Source organism: Notechis scutatus, chromosome 4, assembly GCF_049901735.1.
Source record: "Notechis scutatus isolate UNSWTSFEM ecotype Mainland chromosome 4, rNotScu1.2, whole genome shotgun sequence".
Classification (NCBI taxonomy): Eukaryota; Metazoa; Chordata; class Lepidosauria; order Squamata; family Elapidae; genus Notechis; species Notechis scutatus.
Genome location: NC_142012.1, coordinates 43,054,999 through 43,074,265, shown reverse-complemented (window position 1 = coordinate 43,074,265; position 19,267 = coordinate 43,054,999). Strand labels below are relative to the sequence as shown.

Below are 19,267 nucleotides of genomic sequence, written 5' to 3'. Positions count from 1 at the left end.
TGGGGGCAGGCACGCAATCCGGACACGCCATACAGCCACAGGCAAGCCAAGAGACGGTGGCTGCATGAGGCTCATCTTTGCGTCTCTTGGCTTGCTTGCGGCCCTTGCAGAGCGTTGGGATCACCTGCCTTCCCCCTCCTCTCCCCTGTGCCTCTGCCTCCATCTGGTGCCAATGCCACTACGCAAAGACGAACCTCCCATGGCTGGCCACCTGCTCCAGCCCACCTACTCTTGGCTTTCCCACAGCTCATGCGGCACAGCTGAGTCACCTGCCTTCCCCACACCTATGCCTCCCTCTGCTGCTTGGACAGGTAATCAACTCACCTTGATTGTGGCTGCTGCTGGACACCGTTGGCCCCTGCTCTGTCACCACTTCCTGTGTTGGCCATGCCCACCCCCCAGCTGATGACAATTCTTCACTAGGACTTATTTTGTGGGTAAGGTTTATATTAGGCACACACACTGAAAAATCAAGCTAGGGCTTATTTTCAGGATAGGAAATATTTTTGGGAAAAATAGCAGAAAAATAGTAGTAGTATTGAGCTTCAGGCATTTCACTGGCAACTGTGGCTGCAATCTTCAGAGGCAAAGTGGTCTGCTAGTAAATCAGATAATTCTGCTTCTGAATGAGGATCTATGGCAGACTAGACATTCCTGAAAGGTGGGGATAGTATTGTGATGAATAACAGTAACCAGTTAGTGAATTTCTTTCACCAGACAAGGAAGGAAAGTGAAATCTCCCACTTGCACTCTGGACAGATGTTACAGGAACTGGGGTTTTTGTGGTGAACTCATGAATTGAGCAGCTAGGACCTGAAGCATTTCAGTCAAGCTCACAGCTCTAATGCATCTCGTATGGACACATTAGCATAAGTTGCAGATGGTTGCAGAAAGATTGCATTGTATGCATTGTATGGAGATGCACATCCTGCAGTCTGACTGGTTGATCCAAATTCTTGTTCTTGTTTGAGCGCCCCCTAGACAACACATTAACATTTGCAGACACATAAAGGCAACAGCTACGCAATCGTCTCAGAACAACAGATGCATGCGTTCCATAGGTGGTATTCAGCAGGTTCTGACCAGTTCTGGAGAACTGGTAGTGGAAATTTTGAGTAGTTTGGAGAACAGGCAAATATCATCTCTGACTGGAGATTTTACAGTATCCTTCCCCTGCCATGCCCACAAGCCACACTAATAGAACTGGTAGTAAAAAAAATTGAATCCCACCATTGGGACACAAGGTTAGCAGAAGCCTCACTTTCTTAAACAGTTTCAGTTGTAATCAATTTACAGATAAGAGATTTTCTAAGCAGTGGGCTAAGAGAAATTCACTTGTTGAGTCAACATTCTTTCTGGATTAAAAGGAAAAATCAGGTTTCAAAGATTTAAAAAGTTTGACAAAAAGCTTAACAAGGATTGGACATAAGAAAGTTTAAAATGGAAAAAGAGATTAGTAATTTTTGATTATTATAAAAAAGTTACTTTTTGATGAAAATGCTTTTGAACAAATTGGAATTAAAACATACAAACAAATCAGACCTTTATGGAAATGCTTTTTGTTTACTATCAAAGAGTAAAAACAATTGATGGATTTTAGAAAACAGAAGATGAGGGTAATTTGAGCCAGAGGGGAGAGATGACTATAACCACTGAATGCCATTTGAGAGGAAAGTATTAAGAGCTGAGAAAGAAAAAAAAGAGGAAACTCACCTTTCTTTTGCAGTATATCTTTTGTGGGGGGGGAAAGGTTGGGGGATGATTGAGAGAAAACAGTGCACCACTCACTGTTGACTCTGTCTGAATCCTCTGCTTGTTTCAACTTATCTTTCAGTTAATGAGATTCAAAGCAGTTTGTGCATGACCACTTTCATTAGTGGAACAACTGGTTTCATGTGGTTTGTGCATAAATCGAAGCAACCATGCTTGGTCTGGATATGCATTGAAACAATGGGTAAGAGCTAGAAGAATCTAATGCTTTTGATGCCACTGATACGAAGGAAAGGAGAGAAGTATGAGGTTGGGGAGGTTCCAACCATTCACATTGCTTTTGTATAGTATGGACTCTCTTCATCACATAGCCACAGGTTGCAGTGGTTGAAGGGAAGCAGAGGAAGAAAGACACAGGAAAAAAGATTAGGAAGTAGATGCATTCAAGGACACCATATTAACAGCTCTGCTGTGAGGGACAGAAAGGAAGGCAGTGGGCTAGTGGATTATGTCACAGTGAGAATTTTTGAGACCATCAAGGAGCAAATTGCATAAAACAAACAATATTAGCTTCATGTATCCTTTCTGAAGGAAATGTGTAATGTACCATTGCCAACTCACCATTAAATATTTTTGGAATATTCCGGTTTTTGTTTTGAAGCTAGAAACACCAAAATTGTTCCAAGCTTTTATTTTGTCCAAACTGCAGCTGATCCAGAAGAATTTCATAGAATTTCCAGATTGCAATTTGTTTCTTTAACTTTCAAAATAAGACACATATTTTGCTTCATACACATTCCATCTTCAGCTCTTAGCAGATTAGCCCTGACCAAATGCAACCATTGAGGAAAGATTGCTTATCTAACCAGGAGCAGATGGAATAAAAAGAATGACAGAAAAGCATTGAACTTTCAACTTGCAGTATATATACAGTTGTGATTATTTTATTTATTAAATACCTTTAAAACTAAGATGAGAGCCAGTTTGGTATAGTGATTAAGGCACCAAGCTAGAAACCATGAGTTATAGTCTCACTTAAGACATAAAGCCATCTGGGTGACTTTGTTCTAGTTACCGTATATACTCGAGTATAAGCCGAGTTTTTCACCCCTTTTTTTGTGCTGAAAAAACCCCCCTCGGCTTATACTCGAGTCAGATTCCCCTCTAAAAAAAATGGTGTGGAGCTCTGGAGCTGGGCAGCCGCTTCCCTGCTTCCGTGTTTCCTTTGCAACTTGTAAGTATGGGGGTAATCGGAAGCAGAAAAGTTCTTGCATGAGGATATATTGTTTTTTCTTTTTTTAACTGTTTTTAGGGGTGGGGAAAAGACCCACCATCAATGTGAGAATGCTCAGACACGAAATCTATCCTCCCAAAAATAAGTGTGTGTGTGTGTGGGGATTTTAACAGAGGGAAGACATAGGGAGAAGGCAAAAGCAACGTAAGATCCTTCTGGGGAAACTGAGGGGGAGACTCACCCTTGGTCCAGATGAGCCCCCTTCCCCGCCCCTAAGGAAGCAGAGGCAGCCAGCAAGGGCAGGCAAGCCCCACTTCACGGACTCCATCCGTCCTCGCTCCCACCCAAAGCCACGAAGTCCCCTAATCGCGCAGCCCAGATTTGCCCTCCCCTCAGGGGGCAGCAACGACGCCCGGTGTTTCCCGAGACAAGAAGCTCCGCCGTGCAATGAAAGCGCCCTGGCTCTAGGCTCGCGGGCTCAGAAAACAACGCGAGCTGAGGTGGCTTCAGCTCCGCTTGGCTTCGTTTCCTCAGCCCCAGCTGCTTTCAGACCACTCGGGAGGAGGAGGAGGTGGTGGTGTGGTGGTGGCTCGCGTTGTTTTCTGAGCTCTAGGCTCTAGGCTCTAGGCTCGCAGGCTCAGAAAACAATGCGAGCCGCCCGCCGCCACCACCACCTCCTCCTCCTCCTCCTTCTCCCGAGTGGACTGAAAGCAGCTGGGGCTGAGGAAACAAAGCCAAGCGGAGCCGAAGCACCTCGGCTCGCGTTGTTTTATGAGCCTGCGAGCCTAGAGCTCAGAAAACAACGCGAGCCGCCACCACCACCACCACCTCCTCCTCCTCCTCCCGAGCGGACTGAAGGCAGCTGGGGCTGAGGAAAAACCAAGCGGAGCCGAAGCCACCTCGGCTTGCGTTGTTTTCTGAGCCCGCGAGCCTAGAGCCAGGGCGCTTTCATTGCACGGTGGAGCTTCTCAGGAAACGCCGGGCATCGTTGCTGCCCCCTGAGGGGAGGGCAATTCTGGGCTGTGCGATTGGGGGACTTCGTGGCTTAACGCGGGGATTTCTGATTCCCCTTACACGCGCGTGGATATGCCGCAGGGCGTTTTCTTCCAAACGCCCCACTGGCAGAGAACACTGACTTTCATAGTGAGATCGTTTTCCAAATTAATTGATTCACTTATGATCTCTCTCTCTCCGGAATAGTCAAGCCATTTCCAGCAGGCGCAATCCGCCGCCGCCCCTTTGCACCTTGCAAATGCAAAATTCCGGGGGTTTTGTATTTGCAAGGTGCAAAGGGGCGGCGGCGGATTGCGCCTGCTGGAAAGGGCTTGACTATTCCGGGGAGAGAGAGAGAGAGATCATAAGAACGGCTCTTGCTTTTTTCTTGCAAGGGAGAGAGTGACTCCTGCCTCCCACTGTCATCATCATCTTCTTTTGGGTTAGTGAATCAATTAAACCTTTCATGATAGTGAGATCGTTTCCCAAATTAATTATTTTTATTTTTGAAATTTACCAGTAGCTGCTGCATTTCCCACCCTCGGCTTATACTCGAGTCAATAAGTTTTCCCAGTTTTTTTGTGGTAAAATTAGGTGCCTCAGCTTATATTCAGGTCGACTTATACTCAAGTATATACGGTACTTTCTCTCAGCCATGTGGCAAACTACTTCTGAAATCTTGCCAAAAAAACCTGCAGTGACATGTCCAGGCAATCACCAGGAGTCAAAGCTGACCTGAACACACCAAAAAGAAAAAGAAAAGAAAAAAACCAACCGCAAAATAATATTTATTTGGTTTAGATTTTTCTTCTGCAGTAAAAAGATAACAATCTTGAGGGGCGGGGAAATCTTTACAAAAAATGAACAACTACTAAAGTTAACAAGTTAAATATTTTAACAAAAGTGTCACAAATGATTTGTGGGAGGTAAGAATGCCAAAGATTAAACAATTGAAAAGCATCTTGAAAAAGGAACATATGTCTTCCCTAACTCTTACTTGAGCATAATGCACATAGAATTTGATAACTTTAAATCTATTGACATGAATTTTTTACTCAATGGCTAATAATTAAATATAGTTCTTTTTTGGAGGAAAAAAAGCAAATATTTGAGAAAAAGAACAATTGAAACTAAGTGTTAGCTTAGGATTCTTATGCCTGTTCTCATATAGCCAATTCTATGACAGTTGTTTTTGTGTTATTTCAGCCTTATTAAATTTGGCTCTTCAAGCATAGATGAAACATTATCCTGAGGAGGAAATAAACATGGGTGGGTGGGAGAGGCGTTCATCTTTGCTTTTGTGGTTTTTTAATTGTTGCCCTTAAAAATGAACGTAGAATATAGTTTATGAATGTTTTTAACAAAAATGATTTCATCTTTCTTTCCATCCACCTCTGCATGGCATACTTTTGTTTATTGAAAAGATTTTTATAGCTGCCCAACTCATACACAGTTACTCCAGGTGGCATAAAACAATAAAAAGCCGCAATTTGAAACCTCCCCCAAACTCCACCCTCTCCCCTGTGGTGGTAACAAACACAAACAAGCCACTTGATTAACTCTGTAGGAATCTGGGATCTACAAGCCTGCTAACAAAACCATGTCTTTAGACCTTTCAGAAACTAACCAGTCTTAGAAGAATGATGTTCCACAAGGATGAGCCATTACAGAAAATGGTCCCATTTTATGTATTTCCTTAAAAGATGGGACTCACAACATATCCTGCTTTCCTGCCTTAGTGGGCCAAGTAGATGTGGTGGGGGAGAGGTAGTTCTTCAAATAACCTAGCCATATAGGGTTTAAAGGTGATAGCCACCATCTTGAACTGCATACAGAAGCAAATTGGCAACCAATGCAGTTCTTGCAAAAGAAGTGACACGTGCATAAATTAGCAGGTTGCTGCATTTTGAGCCAACTCTTCAAGGGCAGCCCCATGCAGAACATATTACAATAGTCTAAATGAGAGGTGCATGGATGAAAATGAGAAGAGCCTATTGGTGCAAGAATGGGCATAACTGGCTCACACACAGTTGTGCAAAGGCCCACCTTGCCACAACTGCCACCTATTCCTCAAGCAGGAGTCATAAGGCCAAGAGAATCCTCAGATTATGCACTGTATCTGCCTGGAGCAGTGCAATCTCATCCATGGCCAAAGCTGATAATTCCCCAAGAGACAAGGAGCCCTATAACCAAAGTCACTCCTGCCAGGGTTCAGTTTTAACCCATTGCTCCCAATCCAGACCTCAACAGCCTCCAGACACCAAGACAAGCTGTCACAGTATTGATTAATTTGTCATATTCACCAGACCATGAAAAGAAAACAACACAAGTAGCCACATTGTTGTTTTTTTATTTTGTTTTTTTCCTCATTGGAATTACTTGATATTGCTATATAGATTTACTATGTAGGTTTACTTGTTCAAGAATTCTCACTTACCTTCAGGTTCTTTTTCTATTAACCTTTACGTCTATGTTTTTGATGTCCAAGATATATCTTTGACTACATTCAGCTTTTCCTAACGATCAGGATTTTTGAATTAAATATTCATTTTCCCTCAGAGTCAGTGCTACTTTGACTTCTTTGATTAAGTCTTCCATATTATTTAACATAAGGTAAAGGATAGCTGATTGTTTTATATCTTCTCTACTTTTTCAAGAAGGAAATTATCAGCAAAACAGGGTAAGAATTTTCCAAGAACATGTACGACAGACTTGCTTTCCAAATAGATGTTGATATAATTGAAGTCCTCCATCTCTACAATTCCATGACTCTTTGAAGATCTGCTTATTTTTAAAAGTAGCATCTTCATCTTGATTGAATGAGCCTACTAATATCTTTTAATCTAAATATTCTCTATAGATGTGGATATATCCTCCCTTTCTATTTCTCCCGTTCCTTTCAGACAAATTGTACCCTTCAATCATATTCAGTTCAGTCTTGAATATTCCTTCATTTGGCAACTATTGTCATCCCAGCCTCTCAACTGTTACGGACTACTTTTTGTGATATAAAACATTAGAATTGAAAGTTAAAAGTACTTGTTAAATTAAGTTAAAAATCTCTTCCAGTTCAGAAGAATGCTTTAGACCTTAGCAACATTGGTTTTTCTGAAATCCATAAATACTACTAAAATATTTTATATGAGAAAATATCACTTTAAATTTTACTAATTATATTGTTTAGGTTTATCTCTGGTTTGTTCATTTGTGGCAGCAAAAGAAGAAGTGTGGAAATAAAATTAAAATAAGAGCTTCCAAACTCCTTCTGTGGCTTTGCTGAAAGAAATGGGAAAGTGCTAGTATTATTATTTGTTTACAAATATGTAAAGTCACAGTTGCCAGTTCTTAGCTGGTATTGGCATTCATATGCATTGAGTTCTTTCCAAGAACCTAGGATGTCATAATGTATTGGCATAGTATATGTGTGGATCCAAGCAATATGGCCTTTTGCAATTTATTGATGGAAATTTTGTCAATGTGCATATTTTCTAATGCCACCCACAAATTTTTGGTATTGGCACCCTGTGTGTCAATATGGTTCCACCATAGCCAATTTAGGCCATATTCTTTCAATTCATTGCTATTTTCATATATATTTTTCTGGGTCCTCATTTTACCAATGGAAGGCTGAGTCAACCTTGAGCTCATCAGTATCAAACTCCAGACTATGGGTAGAGTTTTCCTGCACTACTGGATTCTAATCATTGTGTTACCATGGCTCATACCATTCCCTGGTATTGCCACATCAATTATCACACTTTCTTCTTTTCAATCACAATTAGATCTGAATATTATGAGTCAAGGCTGAATTCAGAAATCCCACAATATTTCAACATTCTCATTTTCAACTAGTTTTCCAATTGTATAATTCCAATTTTTCACTACTGGTGCATGATAATCTTTACAGGTGTTCCAGTGAATCATTTTGCTGACTGAGTTATGTCATTGTTTACAATCAGTCTGTGTAATCTCCTTGCAAGAGCTGAATATATGGTCTACTATTTATTCTCCTTTGCACTACTTGTTCTTTGATTTTGATGGTTCTTCAGTTCTGGCCTTAATCACTTTAGTTTGAATAGCTTGCTCTCCAGCAGCCAAAATCCAGCCTTCAAGGGTTTTTTTGAATTGCTCCAGTTGAAAGCCATTGCCAGGTTTTATCTTTATCCACTTTTCTCTTAGTCCCTTGTAGAAATTGACCTGTAATGCTTGTCCTTATCAACCTTCCAAACATTATTTAGAGGATCATGTTTCATTTTTAACTTGCATCAATACTTGTTCTTGGTTGTCATACCATAGTTTTCACACTATGACACACTTTCTCCCCCTAAAAAAGTGGCTGGAAATGTTTGTGCGTCTTATAGACCAAATGTTGCCGAAGCCCCCACCCTTTGGCCTCTGTTTCCCAGCAATTTGTCTCCTTGCAGCAAACAGCCTGGTCAGCTTCAGCAGAGCCTGATTTAGCATAAGCAGCTGATTGGAGGTTGGATCGGCCTTCCGGACTATCGCTAATCAGCTGCTCCATGCTATGGGGATCGCTGCCATTGCCACTGATCGCCTATCGCCGCCTCCACATGCCCCATTTTCAGCCTCCACGCGCCCCATTTTTGGCCTCCGCATGCCCTGTTTTTGGCCTGCTCCAGGCAGCCGGGATTGCCGCTGATCGCCGCCGCCTGGAACGGGCCGAAAACGGGATGTGTGGAGGCCGAAAATGGGATGTGCAGAGGCCAAAAATGGGGCACACTCAGGATGAAAATGGGGCGTGCAGAGGCGGTGATAGGTGGCGGTGGTGATTGGCGACAGCAGTGATGGGTGGCGGTGATCCCCTGGAACAGCCTGGAACAGCCGATCAGCGGTATTTTGCAAGGCTGATCCAACCGCCAATCAGCTGTTCGTGCTAAAATCAGGCTGTGCTGAAGCTGACCAGGCTGTTTGCTGCAAGGAGGCAAATTGCTGGGAGGCAGTGGCAGATTTTTTTTTTTCTTATTTTCCTCCCCAAAACCTAGGTGCATCTTATGGTCTGGAGCATCTTATAGTGCAAAAAGTATGGTAATCAGCCTGTGCATGTTTTTCTTCTTTGACAGCTTGTTTTGAAATAAATTTCTGCTTCCATTTCTGTGGGCAGGTATAATCTGTCTATATCATTGCAGGGATGTAGTACATAGTGAATAGTCATGGATTTTATTTTTATTTTTCAGTCTAAACTGCCTGATTCAGCTTGTGTATCATCATATCACATGTATGGCCCAGCCATTGATAATTTTGATGGTGTTTCCACCATTCAATTTTACCTTCAGCACTATGCTCAGTGTATAATTATTATTAGCGTCATCCAATACTATTTAATTATTACATAAATTCCATGGTCAATTATTTATTAAAAGAATTTCATGTACTAGGTATTTCAAATAGGCTTATGTAGTATTATATGTAGATGATGCCGTGATTGTATCACTGTTACATATAAGACTAAATAGGTAGAGAATACCAACATCTGCAGCTGAGATGAATTACAAAAAACAAACAAAAAACCAACGATCTTGGTGTTTGCAAAAAGACTCCAAAATCTAAAGTAGATTATTAATAAGTAGAGACTTGAGCAAGTGGCATATTTTAATTATTATTCCGCAATTATGTTCTCTTCAATTGAAAATCTCACTTTTTTATAGACAGAAGGTTGAAAGCTTTTTCTTTCTTTTTTCATTCAAGGGCTGTCATTAAGCTTTTTATAGTCAGACTTCTAGCATAACTCTTTCATTCAGTGTACTGGATTAGGAAATAAGACACCTGTATTTGAGAGTATTTAGGTCCAGGTTTCTGAACAAAACAAAAGTATTTCAAGTGGGTGTGTCTCAGTAGATCACTGCAATTAGGGACTGGCCTAATACAGTTTGAAAAAAAGACTTGGATGCAATAAAAATCCTAATTTTTGTAGAAAACTGAATTTATCACCTCATCATATAGTCTCACTTAATGTTGTATATTCTGAGGAGAGGGGTTGGACCGGGGTGGGATTCTACAGGTTCTCACCTATTTGCTAGAACCGGTTGTTAACTTTCTAAGCAGTTTAGAGCAGGGATCCCCAACCTTTTCGACGCCGCGGCCCGGTTCCGACATCAGCTGGGCGCCGCGACCGTGCAGGCGTCAACTGGGCGCCGCCATCTTTTATGACGAAAAGGCGCTTCGGTGGCGTCACGGAGCGCTGTCGTCATAAAAGATGGCGCGCTGCGCTTCTGGTGAGCTTTTCGGGTAGAAATGGCTTTCTACCGGAAAAGCTCACCGAGGCTAGCGCCGCCATCTTTTATGATGAAAACAGCGCTTCCGGTGAACTTTCTACCCGGAAGCGCTTTTTACCAAAAAGATGGCGGCGCCCAGCAACCAGCGGCCCGGTAAGGGTTGTTCCGCGGACCGGTACCGGTCCGCGGACCGGCGGTTGGGGACCCCTGGTTTAGAGAACCGGTTGTTGGAAGAAATCTCCTTTTGTTTTTTTTTCCATTCTTTTTGCATTCTTGGCAATATGCCTAGACTTACTGTCTCCAAAGGGCTTTTTTTTTCTTTGCTGGTACTTTCTTAAAGGGGAAGGGTTGTTTTAAACTGTTTACACTGCTGTTGGGAGGAAATGCTCCCCTATTGGAGTTAGCACTTTGAAGAAATAATTGAATAATGAAGCAGAGCTGCCAGAAAGAAGCTTTTAATGACAAGGAACCAAGATGAGTGACATTCACCAAGGCTTCTTGGCTAGCTAGAAAGATTGACATTCAAACGTGAATTTACATACCCTTTATGAGTTTTGGTCTAAAACTGGTGACCATCGAAAGTTACAAATGGCACTGAAAAAAGTGACTTATTACCATTTTTCACACTTAGGAACGTTGCAGCATCCCCACTGTCATGAGAGGCCAGGCACAAAGAAGCGCCCCTTGATGTGAGCGACGTTGAGTTGGCCATGCCTACCCAGTCAGATGATCAGCAATTCACGCCCACCAACTAAGCCACGCCCACAGAACCGGTTGTTTAAAAAATTGAATCCCACCCCTGGGTTTGGACAATATCCAAATGGGAGTTTTCTATCCATTTAGGATAGATATAACTGAGCTGGATAGATAGTGAAACAAAAATTAAAAGATAGGAGTACAAGGGCAGAACCTTTCAGAATATGGTTCTCAAGAATTGGCTGTATCCAGCCCACCTAATTCAAAATATCACAAATTAATGTAGTAGCTCACCAGCTCCTTCAGGATAAATAAGAGTATAGTTACAAACAGGCTTAGAGAGATATTGCCTAAAATACAAGCATAATAGATAGAGGCTACCTTCAAATGATTATTAGCTAATGGACTGCACAGTCCAATATTGATTACATAGAGTGTTCTTCATCTATAACTTTCATTTGATCAGCTAATTTTTAGCAGATTGAGAATTATTATGTCCTTACCCATTAACCAGGGCTAATATATTTCCAGAATCACTTTGTGGTCAGAATCTGAGAAAGAGAACAAAATGAAAATATTTTGAAAGATTTTCAGAAACACACACCCCACAAAAGAGAGAAAATGCCATTAACAAACACAAATCAATTAAACATTATATAAATGGTATAGTACAAATATGCTTCGGTACCATAATGCTTCAGTTGCCCTCAAAATTTCCATTTGAGTTGTGCTTTGGTTGAACTTGAACAAATTGCTTTCAGCTATTTGTCATTGTGCTTTTAAAGTAAGGTTTGTCTTTGCAAAGTATATGCACATATATTGACACACAAACTCTTTTATCTTCTAGGTTGAAATTAGAAGATAGAAAGAATAAATTGGTTAAAAAACTTGAAGAAACTAGTCATCTAACCACCCATTTACATTCCCAGCTTAAAAGGTGAGATAACTTTGTTTATACTAGATTTTTGACAAATGGTAACAGTTTGTCCAAAACTGTTGTTGACATACTGTATTTCTGAATTGTCTATTTTGATTTAAGTGGAATATTAACTTAGAAGTCTGTCTTACAAAAATGTCTTCATACTGAAAGCTTAGTTAGCAATTGTCTAAGTCCTGAACTGCAAAGTAAAGAATATATATGACTGATCTGTTGTAGCCCTTTCCCTATATTATTCACACTACATCGGTAGAAAATTCAATTCAATTCAATTCAAACCTTTATTGTCAGTGTACAACATGTGTATAATGAGATTGGCCTCCCTTAGTGTACTCTTAGTGTACACACACCCCAATACAATGCAACTCACAGTGAAAGAGAAAATCTCTAACTGAATGAATCCTACTAACAAACACACCAATGTGAACATATTGGACGTCGCACCAGCCCTTTAAGTCAATCATACTTCGTTGTTATGTGATTATTTCGTATTCAGGAAATAATTCTGACAGCCCATGGATAAAAACTGTTCTTCAGCCTGTTGGTGCACCTAGCTATGCTTGTATATCTCCTACCCAATGGTAGAAGAATAAAGAAGTGCTGACCAGGGTGTGAGTCGTCCCTGAGGATTTTTCTTACTCTAAGGCAACAGCCCTAGCGATGTCATCTAGTGGTATCGGGACAGCCCATGATGTTTGTGCTGTGCTCACCACCCTGTGTAATGTCCTTCTATCCGTGGCTGTCAAGCCAGCATACCACACTGTAATGCAATAAGTGAGGGTGCTTTCTATTGTGGACTGGTAAAAGGAGGTCATCAGTTGTTGTTTCACCTTGGCTTTCCGTAAGACCCTGAGGAAGTAGAGTCTCTGTTGGGCCTTCCTGGCCACCTGGATCGTGTTGGTTTTCCAGGTAAGATTGTCACTGAGATGGACTCCAGGAATTTAAATGAGGAGACTCTCTCCAGCCCCTCCTCGATGTAAAGTGGAACAGGTTCCACTTTCTTCTTCTGGAAGTCTAACACTATCTCCTTTGTCTTACTGATGTTCAAGTGCAAGTTGTTTTCTAAGCACCATGTGTATAATTTTTGAATCTCCCCCCTGTACGCTGATTCATCTCACCTGTAATAAGGCCCAATATGGTGATATCATCTGCGAACTTGATGATCACAGTGGATGGGTCAGAAGAGACGCAATCATGTGTGTACAATGAGTATAGGTAGGGACTGAGCACATAGCCCTGAGGAGAGCCAGTGCTAAGCTTCAGGGAGGTGAATATGATAGACCCAACCCTCACTGTTTGTGGCTGGTCCCTCAGAAAGTATTTGATCCAGTCGCAGATAGAAGAGGGAAAATTCAAGTCAGTCAGCTTTTTAATAAGGATGCTCAGCAGGATGGTATTGAAGGCCGAGCTATAGTCCATGAAAAGCAACCTGACACAGTTTCCGGGTTTTTCAAGATGGCTCACTACTGAATGTAAAACAGTAGCTATGGCGTTGTCTGTTGACCTATTCCCCCTGTAGGCAAACTTATGTTTGTCAAAATCTGGTGGGAGGCATGACCTAAGGTAGTGAAGAATGAATCTCTCAAAGCACTTCATCGCTACAGATGCCACAGGTCTGTAGTCACAGGTCTGTAGTCGTTTAGGCAGTTAATTGTTTTCTTTGGGACTGGGATAATAGTGGCTGCTTTCAAGCATGATGAAACACTGGCTGTTTGAAAGGAGATGTTAAAGATCCTTGTCATGACCCCTACTAATTGATCGTACAAGTCTTTACCACTATACCCAGCACCCCATCTGGACCTGCAGCTTTGCTGGGATTCACAAAATTGTGAAACAAATAGGTTGGCTGTTTCTACTATGAGCATCAATCAGTTTTGCACATGGAAACATTGTCACAAAGAAGGGTCATAAAACGAGGCAAAATTCACTTAACAATGGTCTGCTTAGCAACATAAATTTTGGGCTCAATTGTAGTGATAAGTCGAGCACTACCTATATCATTTAGGCAAAAGTGAAAGATATAAATCATGAATTTAAGTAAATTGCATCTTAGTTCAAGTGCTCATTTTCTCAACACATCTGTGCAGAGATGCAAATGACAATCACTAAGGAATAGCTTGTATTAATGTTCTTTTTATTGATTTCATGGTTTCTTTCTTTAAGGGCAGCACTGCGCTAATGTGATTCCATTTATTGAGAGAGTGTTTACTATGATTAATAACAGTGATCTAAAACTATCTAAATTTAGATAGGAGTTGTACATTGCTAAATACAAAACTACTTTCTTATTGTTCTAATTGTACTTTCTAATGTGTCCTCATGAAACTATTACAGTAATCAACAATATTTTAAAGTGGCAGAGATTGTCATACAATTTTGTGCAGTATTACACAAAAATTAATATATTTTAAAATCATGGATTTTTTAAAAAAAGAATTATAATTAAAGTGACTGAATTTTTCAGCCATATTTGCTTATATGTTTTTTTTAAAGGAGCTATCTATCTACCTAATGTTGCTGCTAGAGTAGAATAGAATAGAATAGAATAGAATAGAATAGAATAGAATAGAATAGAATAGAATAGAATAGAATACTTTATTGGCCAAGTGTGATTGGACACACAAGGAATTTGTCTTGGTGTAAATTAATACTCTGTCATCTGAAATTTCTTTTTGGTAGTATTCAGACATCGCAAAATATGTTTCTTTTAAAAGGTATCATTATACTTGTCAATTTCATGACCAACATGGATTAAATTTTAAGTTTTACCTGCGATTTGAGATCATCCGAATATACTGCTGATAGAATAGAATGACATATCTTTGCTTCTTTGTTGCAGCCTCTCTGCCAGTACGTTATCTGTGTCTTCGGGGAGCAGCATGGGATCCTTAGCATCTAGTCGAGGGTCTCTGAATACATCTAGTGGGGGATCACTGAATTCTCTTAACTCTACAGACCTCTACTACAACCAAGGTGATCAACCTGTAGATTTAGACTATCAATATAAGTTGGATTTCATATTACAAGAGAAATGTGGTTATATTCCTTCTGGCCCTATTACCACCATTCATGAAAATGAAGTGGTCAGCTCTCATGAGAAAATGGGATACAGTGACTCTTCCAGTTCTTTGGCAGCAAGTCATGCACCCAAAATAACTGAACCTCCTAAATCTGTCACATCATTCTCTTCAAGATCTTCCCTTTCATCATTATCTCCTCCTGAATCACCTTTGGTTTTAGAAGGTGGCTTTTCAGTCCCTCCTCAAGATTCTCCATTACATCATTTTGCCACGGACTTTGAGGACTACGATTTACCCAGTGACTTTACAAGCATTACTACCTGTGAGAAACAAATTTTGCTGGATTCTGAAACTAGAATGTCTTCTCAATCACTTAATGATAAATATCGCAATGAAAATGTTTCACAGAGCATATCACATTCAAGAAATACAGGTAAATATGTCTTACTATTCAAACTCAGCCAATTCTTCCTCTCTGGATTGAACTGAGTTTCTGAAACTTAGCATCCAATATGTCCTCAGAAAATTGTGCATTTTCCCCTGATAATCTGATAGGTCACTGTCAACAAATAAAATCATTAGCAGCTCAGCACATCACTTCTGTACGAAACTTTAAGAAATAGGACTAGATAAGAAAGATCCTGGGAGATTAAATTTGAGAAACTACTATAAAAATGGGTGGAACTCTAAAAACTGGTTGTGGTGAAACAGCAACAGCAAACAAGCAAGCAAAAAACAGATGGTATATGTACTAGAAAGAATTCACAGCAATAGGAAGATATGAAATTGTGATGAATACCTGTAGTTCGAATGTAGGATGAAAGTGAAGGCTCAAAGAATGAACCTTCACTCTCATAGGAAGATATACTGACAATAGAGGCACTGAGACAAAAACATTGGATAACTTTATAACAGGAAGATGTTCACAAAACCAGTGAGCTGCCATGGCATGATCCAATCCCTTGAGAGCCTGTGCTGATGATATCTTCACTATTCTGTAGTTTCAAACAGCTCATTTAACAGCACAGGTAGAGAAGCTTTGCCCCAAATCTGTATAAAGGTCTGAACTTAAACTGTACATCATTTCCCCCATATTTTCTACTATCTGTTTCTGCCTATTAATTACTGAAGTTAAAACAACTTCAGGTATCTATGTGGGTTTAATAGTCCTTCCCTGTTGCAGTGAAACGTCTAGAAAAAGATAATTTTTCCAATCTGGCAGCCTATTCAGATATCTGCTTAGCTATTTGCAAAAGGGAGTTAAAAATAAGTAAGACATTTTAAAAGACAAATAACACTTTCATTATAGCTTGATTTTTCTTCATTACTGTTCACTTCATTAAATGAATAAAGTATGATGCTGACAGATGAGAACATACTATCCATGGTTTCAAGGATTGGCTGAAATAAGGCGGGGGGAATGAATTGGCATGTTGCAGAAAAAGGTGTAAGTATATATTGAAAGCAATCATTCAAAAAAAGTGTGGATGTGACATAGTCATTCTAGAAATCTTATAAATTCATTAGTATGTTAAGTATTTGTTAGTGGATTAACAAAACTAATATTTTTAATTTAAACCTAACTATTTTAATGATGTTAGTAATTTTGCTCAAAAATACCCACTTTTAAGGCAGTCACAGTGTTCTGTGTAGTTCCAAATATTCCTTCATTTTCCAGGGTATTTGTTTTATCACACAGTATGTATGCATTTCAGTCTTCCAGTTTTGTGACTGACCAAGGAGTTTCCATTTCTCTCTGTAATTTCTGCAAGGAGTTTCCATTTCTCTCTGTAATTTCTGCATTTCATTTCTTTCTATTATTTACTTCTAGCCATGGTTATTTGTTTGTGTGAATTATTTGTATGCTGCTTCTTAAAGTCATTCTAGGCAGCCTACAACAATATATTAAAAACAGCCATAAAATCCAAGTATTACAAATCTTTTAAAACATCCTCACAAATCTAATGTAGTTCAACTTTAACCCCCCCTCAGTTCCTGAGGGTTGTATGTATCTCTTCCTCATATTAATATTTCTGAAGAAGCGCTACATGCTGTCCAACAAATTATATTGCAATAAATAAATGCTGCAAGATTTTTTGTTGTTTTACAATAGTTTAACAGACAGTTCTTTGAAAACTGTAATGATGTCTGGTGTACAAATAATCACACACGGTGATATCTCAAATTTGGGAGCAGCTGGTTGTTCAGAAGTTAAGTAAACTGCACGAATTTATTGTGAGTGAATTTGGATTTGTTACTTGCCATCACAGGATCTTTATTTTTATTTATTTTTGCAAGATCAAACAATTTGTCCTTTAAATGTATAGAGATGTAATTTGACACCCCCCCCCCAAAAAAAAATATATTGTACCACAAGGGTATAGAAAGAAAGACAATAGTAATTCTTATATCTCAAAGGAAGTTATTGTGAAGGAACTTTTCCTGTTGGCTTATTTAAAATCAAGAAGATAGGGCAGCCAAAGAGGCTGTTGCAGGGATGGAGATAGGAAACAGGAAGAAAACCAATAGCAACCATTTTTCCCACTGTAAAATGTGTCCCAAAATGAACATATTTTAAAGTAAAAATCAATCTGGATATGTCATCTTCTTAGAATGTTATACTTATGGTTGATTGTTATACTTATGGTTGGGATTAATATTTTAGTTTTCTTTTTGCCCTACATTCTGGTATGTAAGATAATGAAATCTATGATAGAAATATTCTAAACAATGCTAGATTAGTTTTAATAGTTAGATTGAAGATACATGTTCAAAAACTTTTTTGCCCAGATTTTTGAATAATGTATTGCCATATTTTGGTTGAATACTTCAACCAAATATATACCTTTTCACATACAATTCTTTTAGTTAGAAATCACTGTTATTTAGTTACATGTGTAGAAATAAAAACATTATATAACAATGAAACTACATTTTATAGTGTCCTTCAACCAAATGGTGTTCCCAAAACAGTAATAAGAATGAATGTATAACATGTAACATAAAGTATTGCTCAAAGCCTTGAGTGAAGCCTGACCTCCTGGTGACTACATGAACATGCCATCCTATTTGCTTGGTAAAATACAGGATGTCTTTTCAATTTCCTAATGAAGTTTGCCACTCTATGGTTTCCTGGTGTTTCCCTTTAACTACAGACCTGTTGGGACCCTTCTTAGATTTTCCAAAATCAGTTGAGAGTGGCTAGCTACTGTCACTTGCTGTGTCGGTTAAATAAAATATGTAAATTTAAAAGTGTGGGGAAGTAAGAAAGGAGTGTTTGCCATAAAGACAGTATAATGGATGCCATGAGAGGAAATTCTAGAAAACCTGGTCCAGCAGCAACCTGCCTCAGTTCAAATGGCAATAATACCCAGAGCAGCAATGAACTCAAAGCCAAAAGAAACAGATTGTAGGAACAGGTGTTCCCTTAAGTATTTCAACTCAAGTCATTGTACTTTGAAAGTAAGCCCCAATATCTTTAACTGTTCTTTGTGGCTAGGGTAAAGAATGGAAGTGTCATTGACATTGTTGCTTAATTATGTAGGTTAATGTTGGGGAACTTTGGGATTAAAGTACATTGTGTAGCAAGCAAATATTTGTAGTGAAAGAGGCTGGTTTACACTTCTGACACTGTGTCACTTGCCAACTTGTCCAAACCTGGCTCCCAGTATTGACAGTCTGCCATTTGCTCAGTTCCCTGAGTAAAATGAAGAATGGGGAAACTTTGCAATGCATACAATAATATTTCAGTGCTTACCTCAAGCTTAACACACTTAGTGAATGTACTAGATATGAAATGGTACATTCTGTAGCTTATCACAAAATTGCTAACAGTGTAGAACAGGGTGTCAAACTCACGTTGTCCTGCCGGCATCACATGACGTATCGAGACTTTTTCCTCCTTTGCTAAGCTGGGCGTGGGCATGGGTGTGGCCAGCACTTCACGCATTCAGCCGCAGGATGGGAATTTGACAGCTCTGGTGTAGAATCTGCAGATGGTTGAGGACAGATACTTTTGGGATAGAAGTTTTTCTCATTTAGTTTGCAGGGAAAGGGATGAGAAAGATGGTAGATGTCTACTTTTTACAGCATGAGATTTTAATTAGCAAACTCTAACCTTCTCTAGTTCTTGAACAGCAATAATTCTACAGTGAGAATGACCATTTCAACCATATAGTGTGAATGACCATTTCAACCAAATACATCAATTGGAACATAGTAGAATTTCATTTTTGTTTCCCAAATCATATATGCACTTAATATATATATATATATATATAATCCAATAATCCAAAAAGGATCTTATGATTGGGTTTACATCTTGTCAAAACAAAGGAGAGAAAAAGGAATTATTTAAAGGGATCATGAATATGGCAGTTTGGTGTAGTAGTTAAAGCACCAGCCTAAAAATTGAGACCATGAGTTCAAATTCTGCCTAAGGCAT

At 39.5% G+C, this 19,267-nt stretch overlaps 1 protein-coding gene across 3 annotated transcripts in view; it reads left to right on the top strand.

The window, feature by feature from the left end:
• Positions 1-19,267, top strand: part of WWC2 (WW and C2 domain containing 2) — a 160,221-nt gene that overhangs the window by 100,014 nt on the left and 40,940 nt on the right. For all 3 annotated transcript variants that reach the window (XM_026667186.2, XM_087963263.1, XM_087963262.1), the window contains 2 exons: positions 11,714-11,803; positions 14,643-15,256. In XM_026667186.2, the coding sequence (XP_026522971.2) occupies positions 11,714-11,803; positions 14,643-15,256 (704 nt within the window). The remainder of the gene's footprint in view (positions 1-11,713; positions 11,804-14,642; positions 15,257-19,267) is intronic.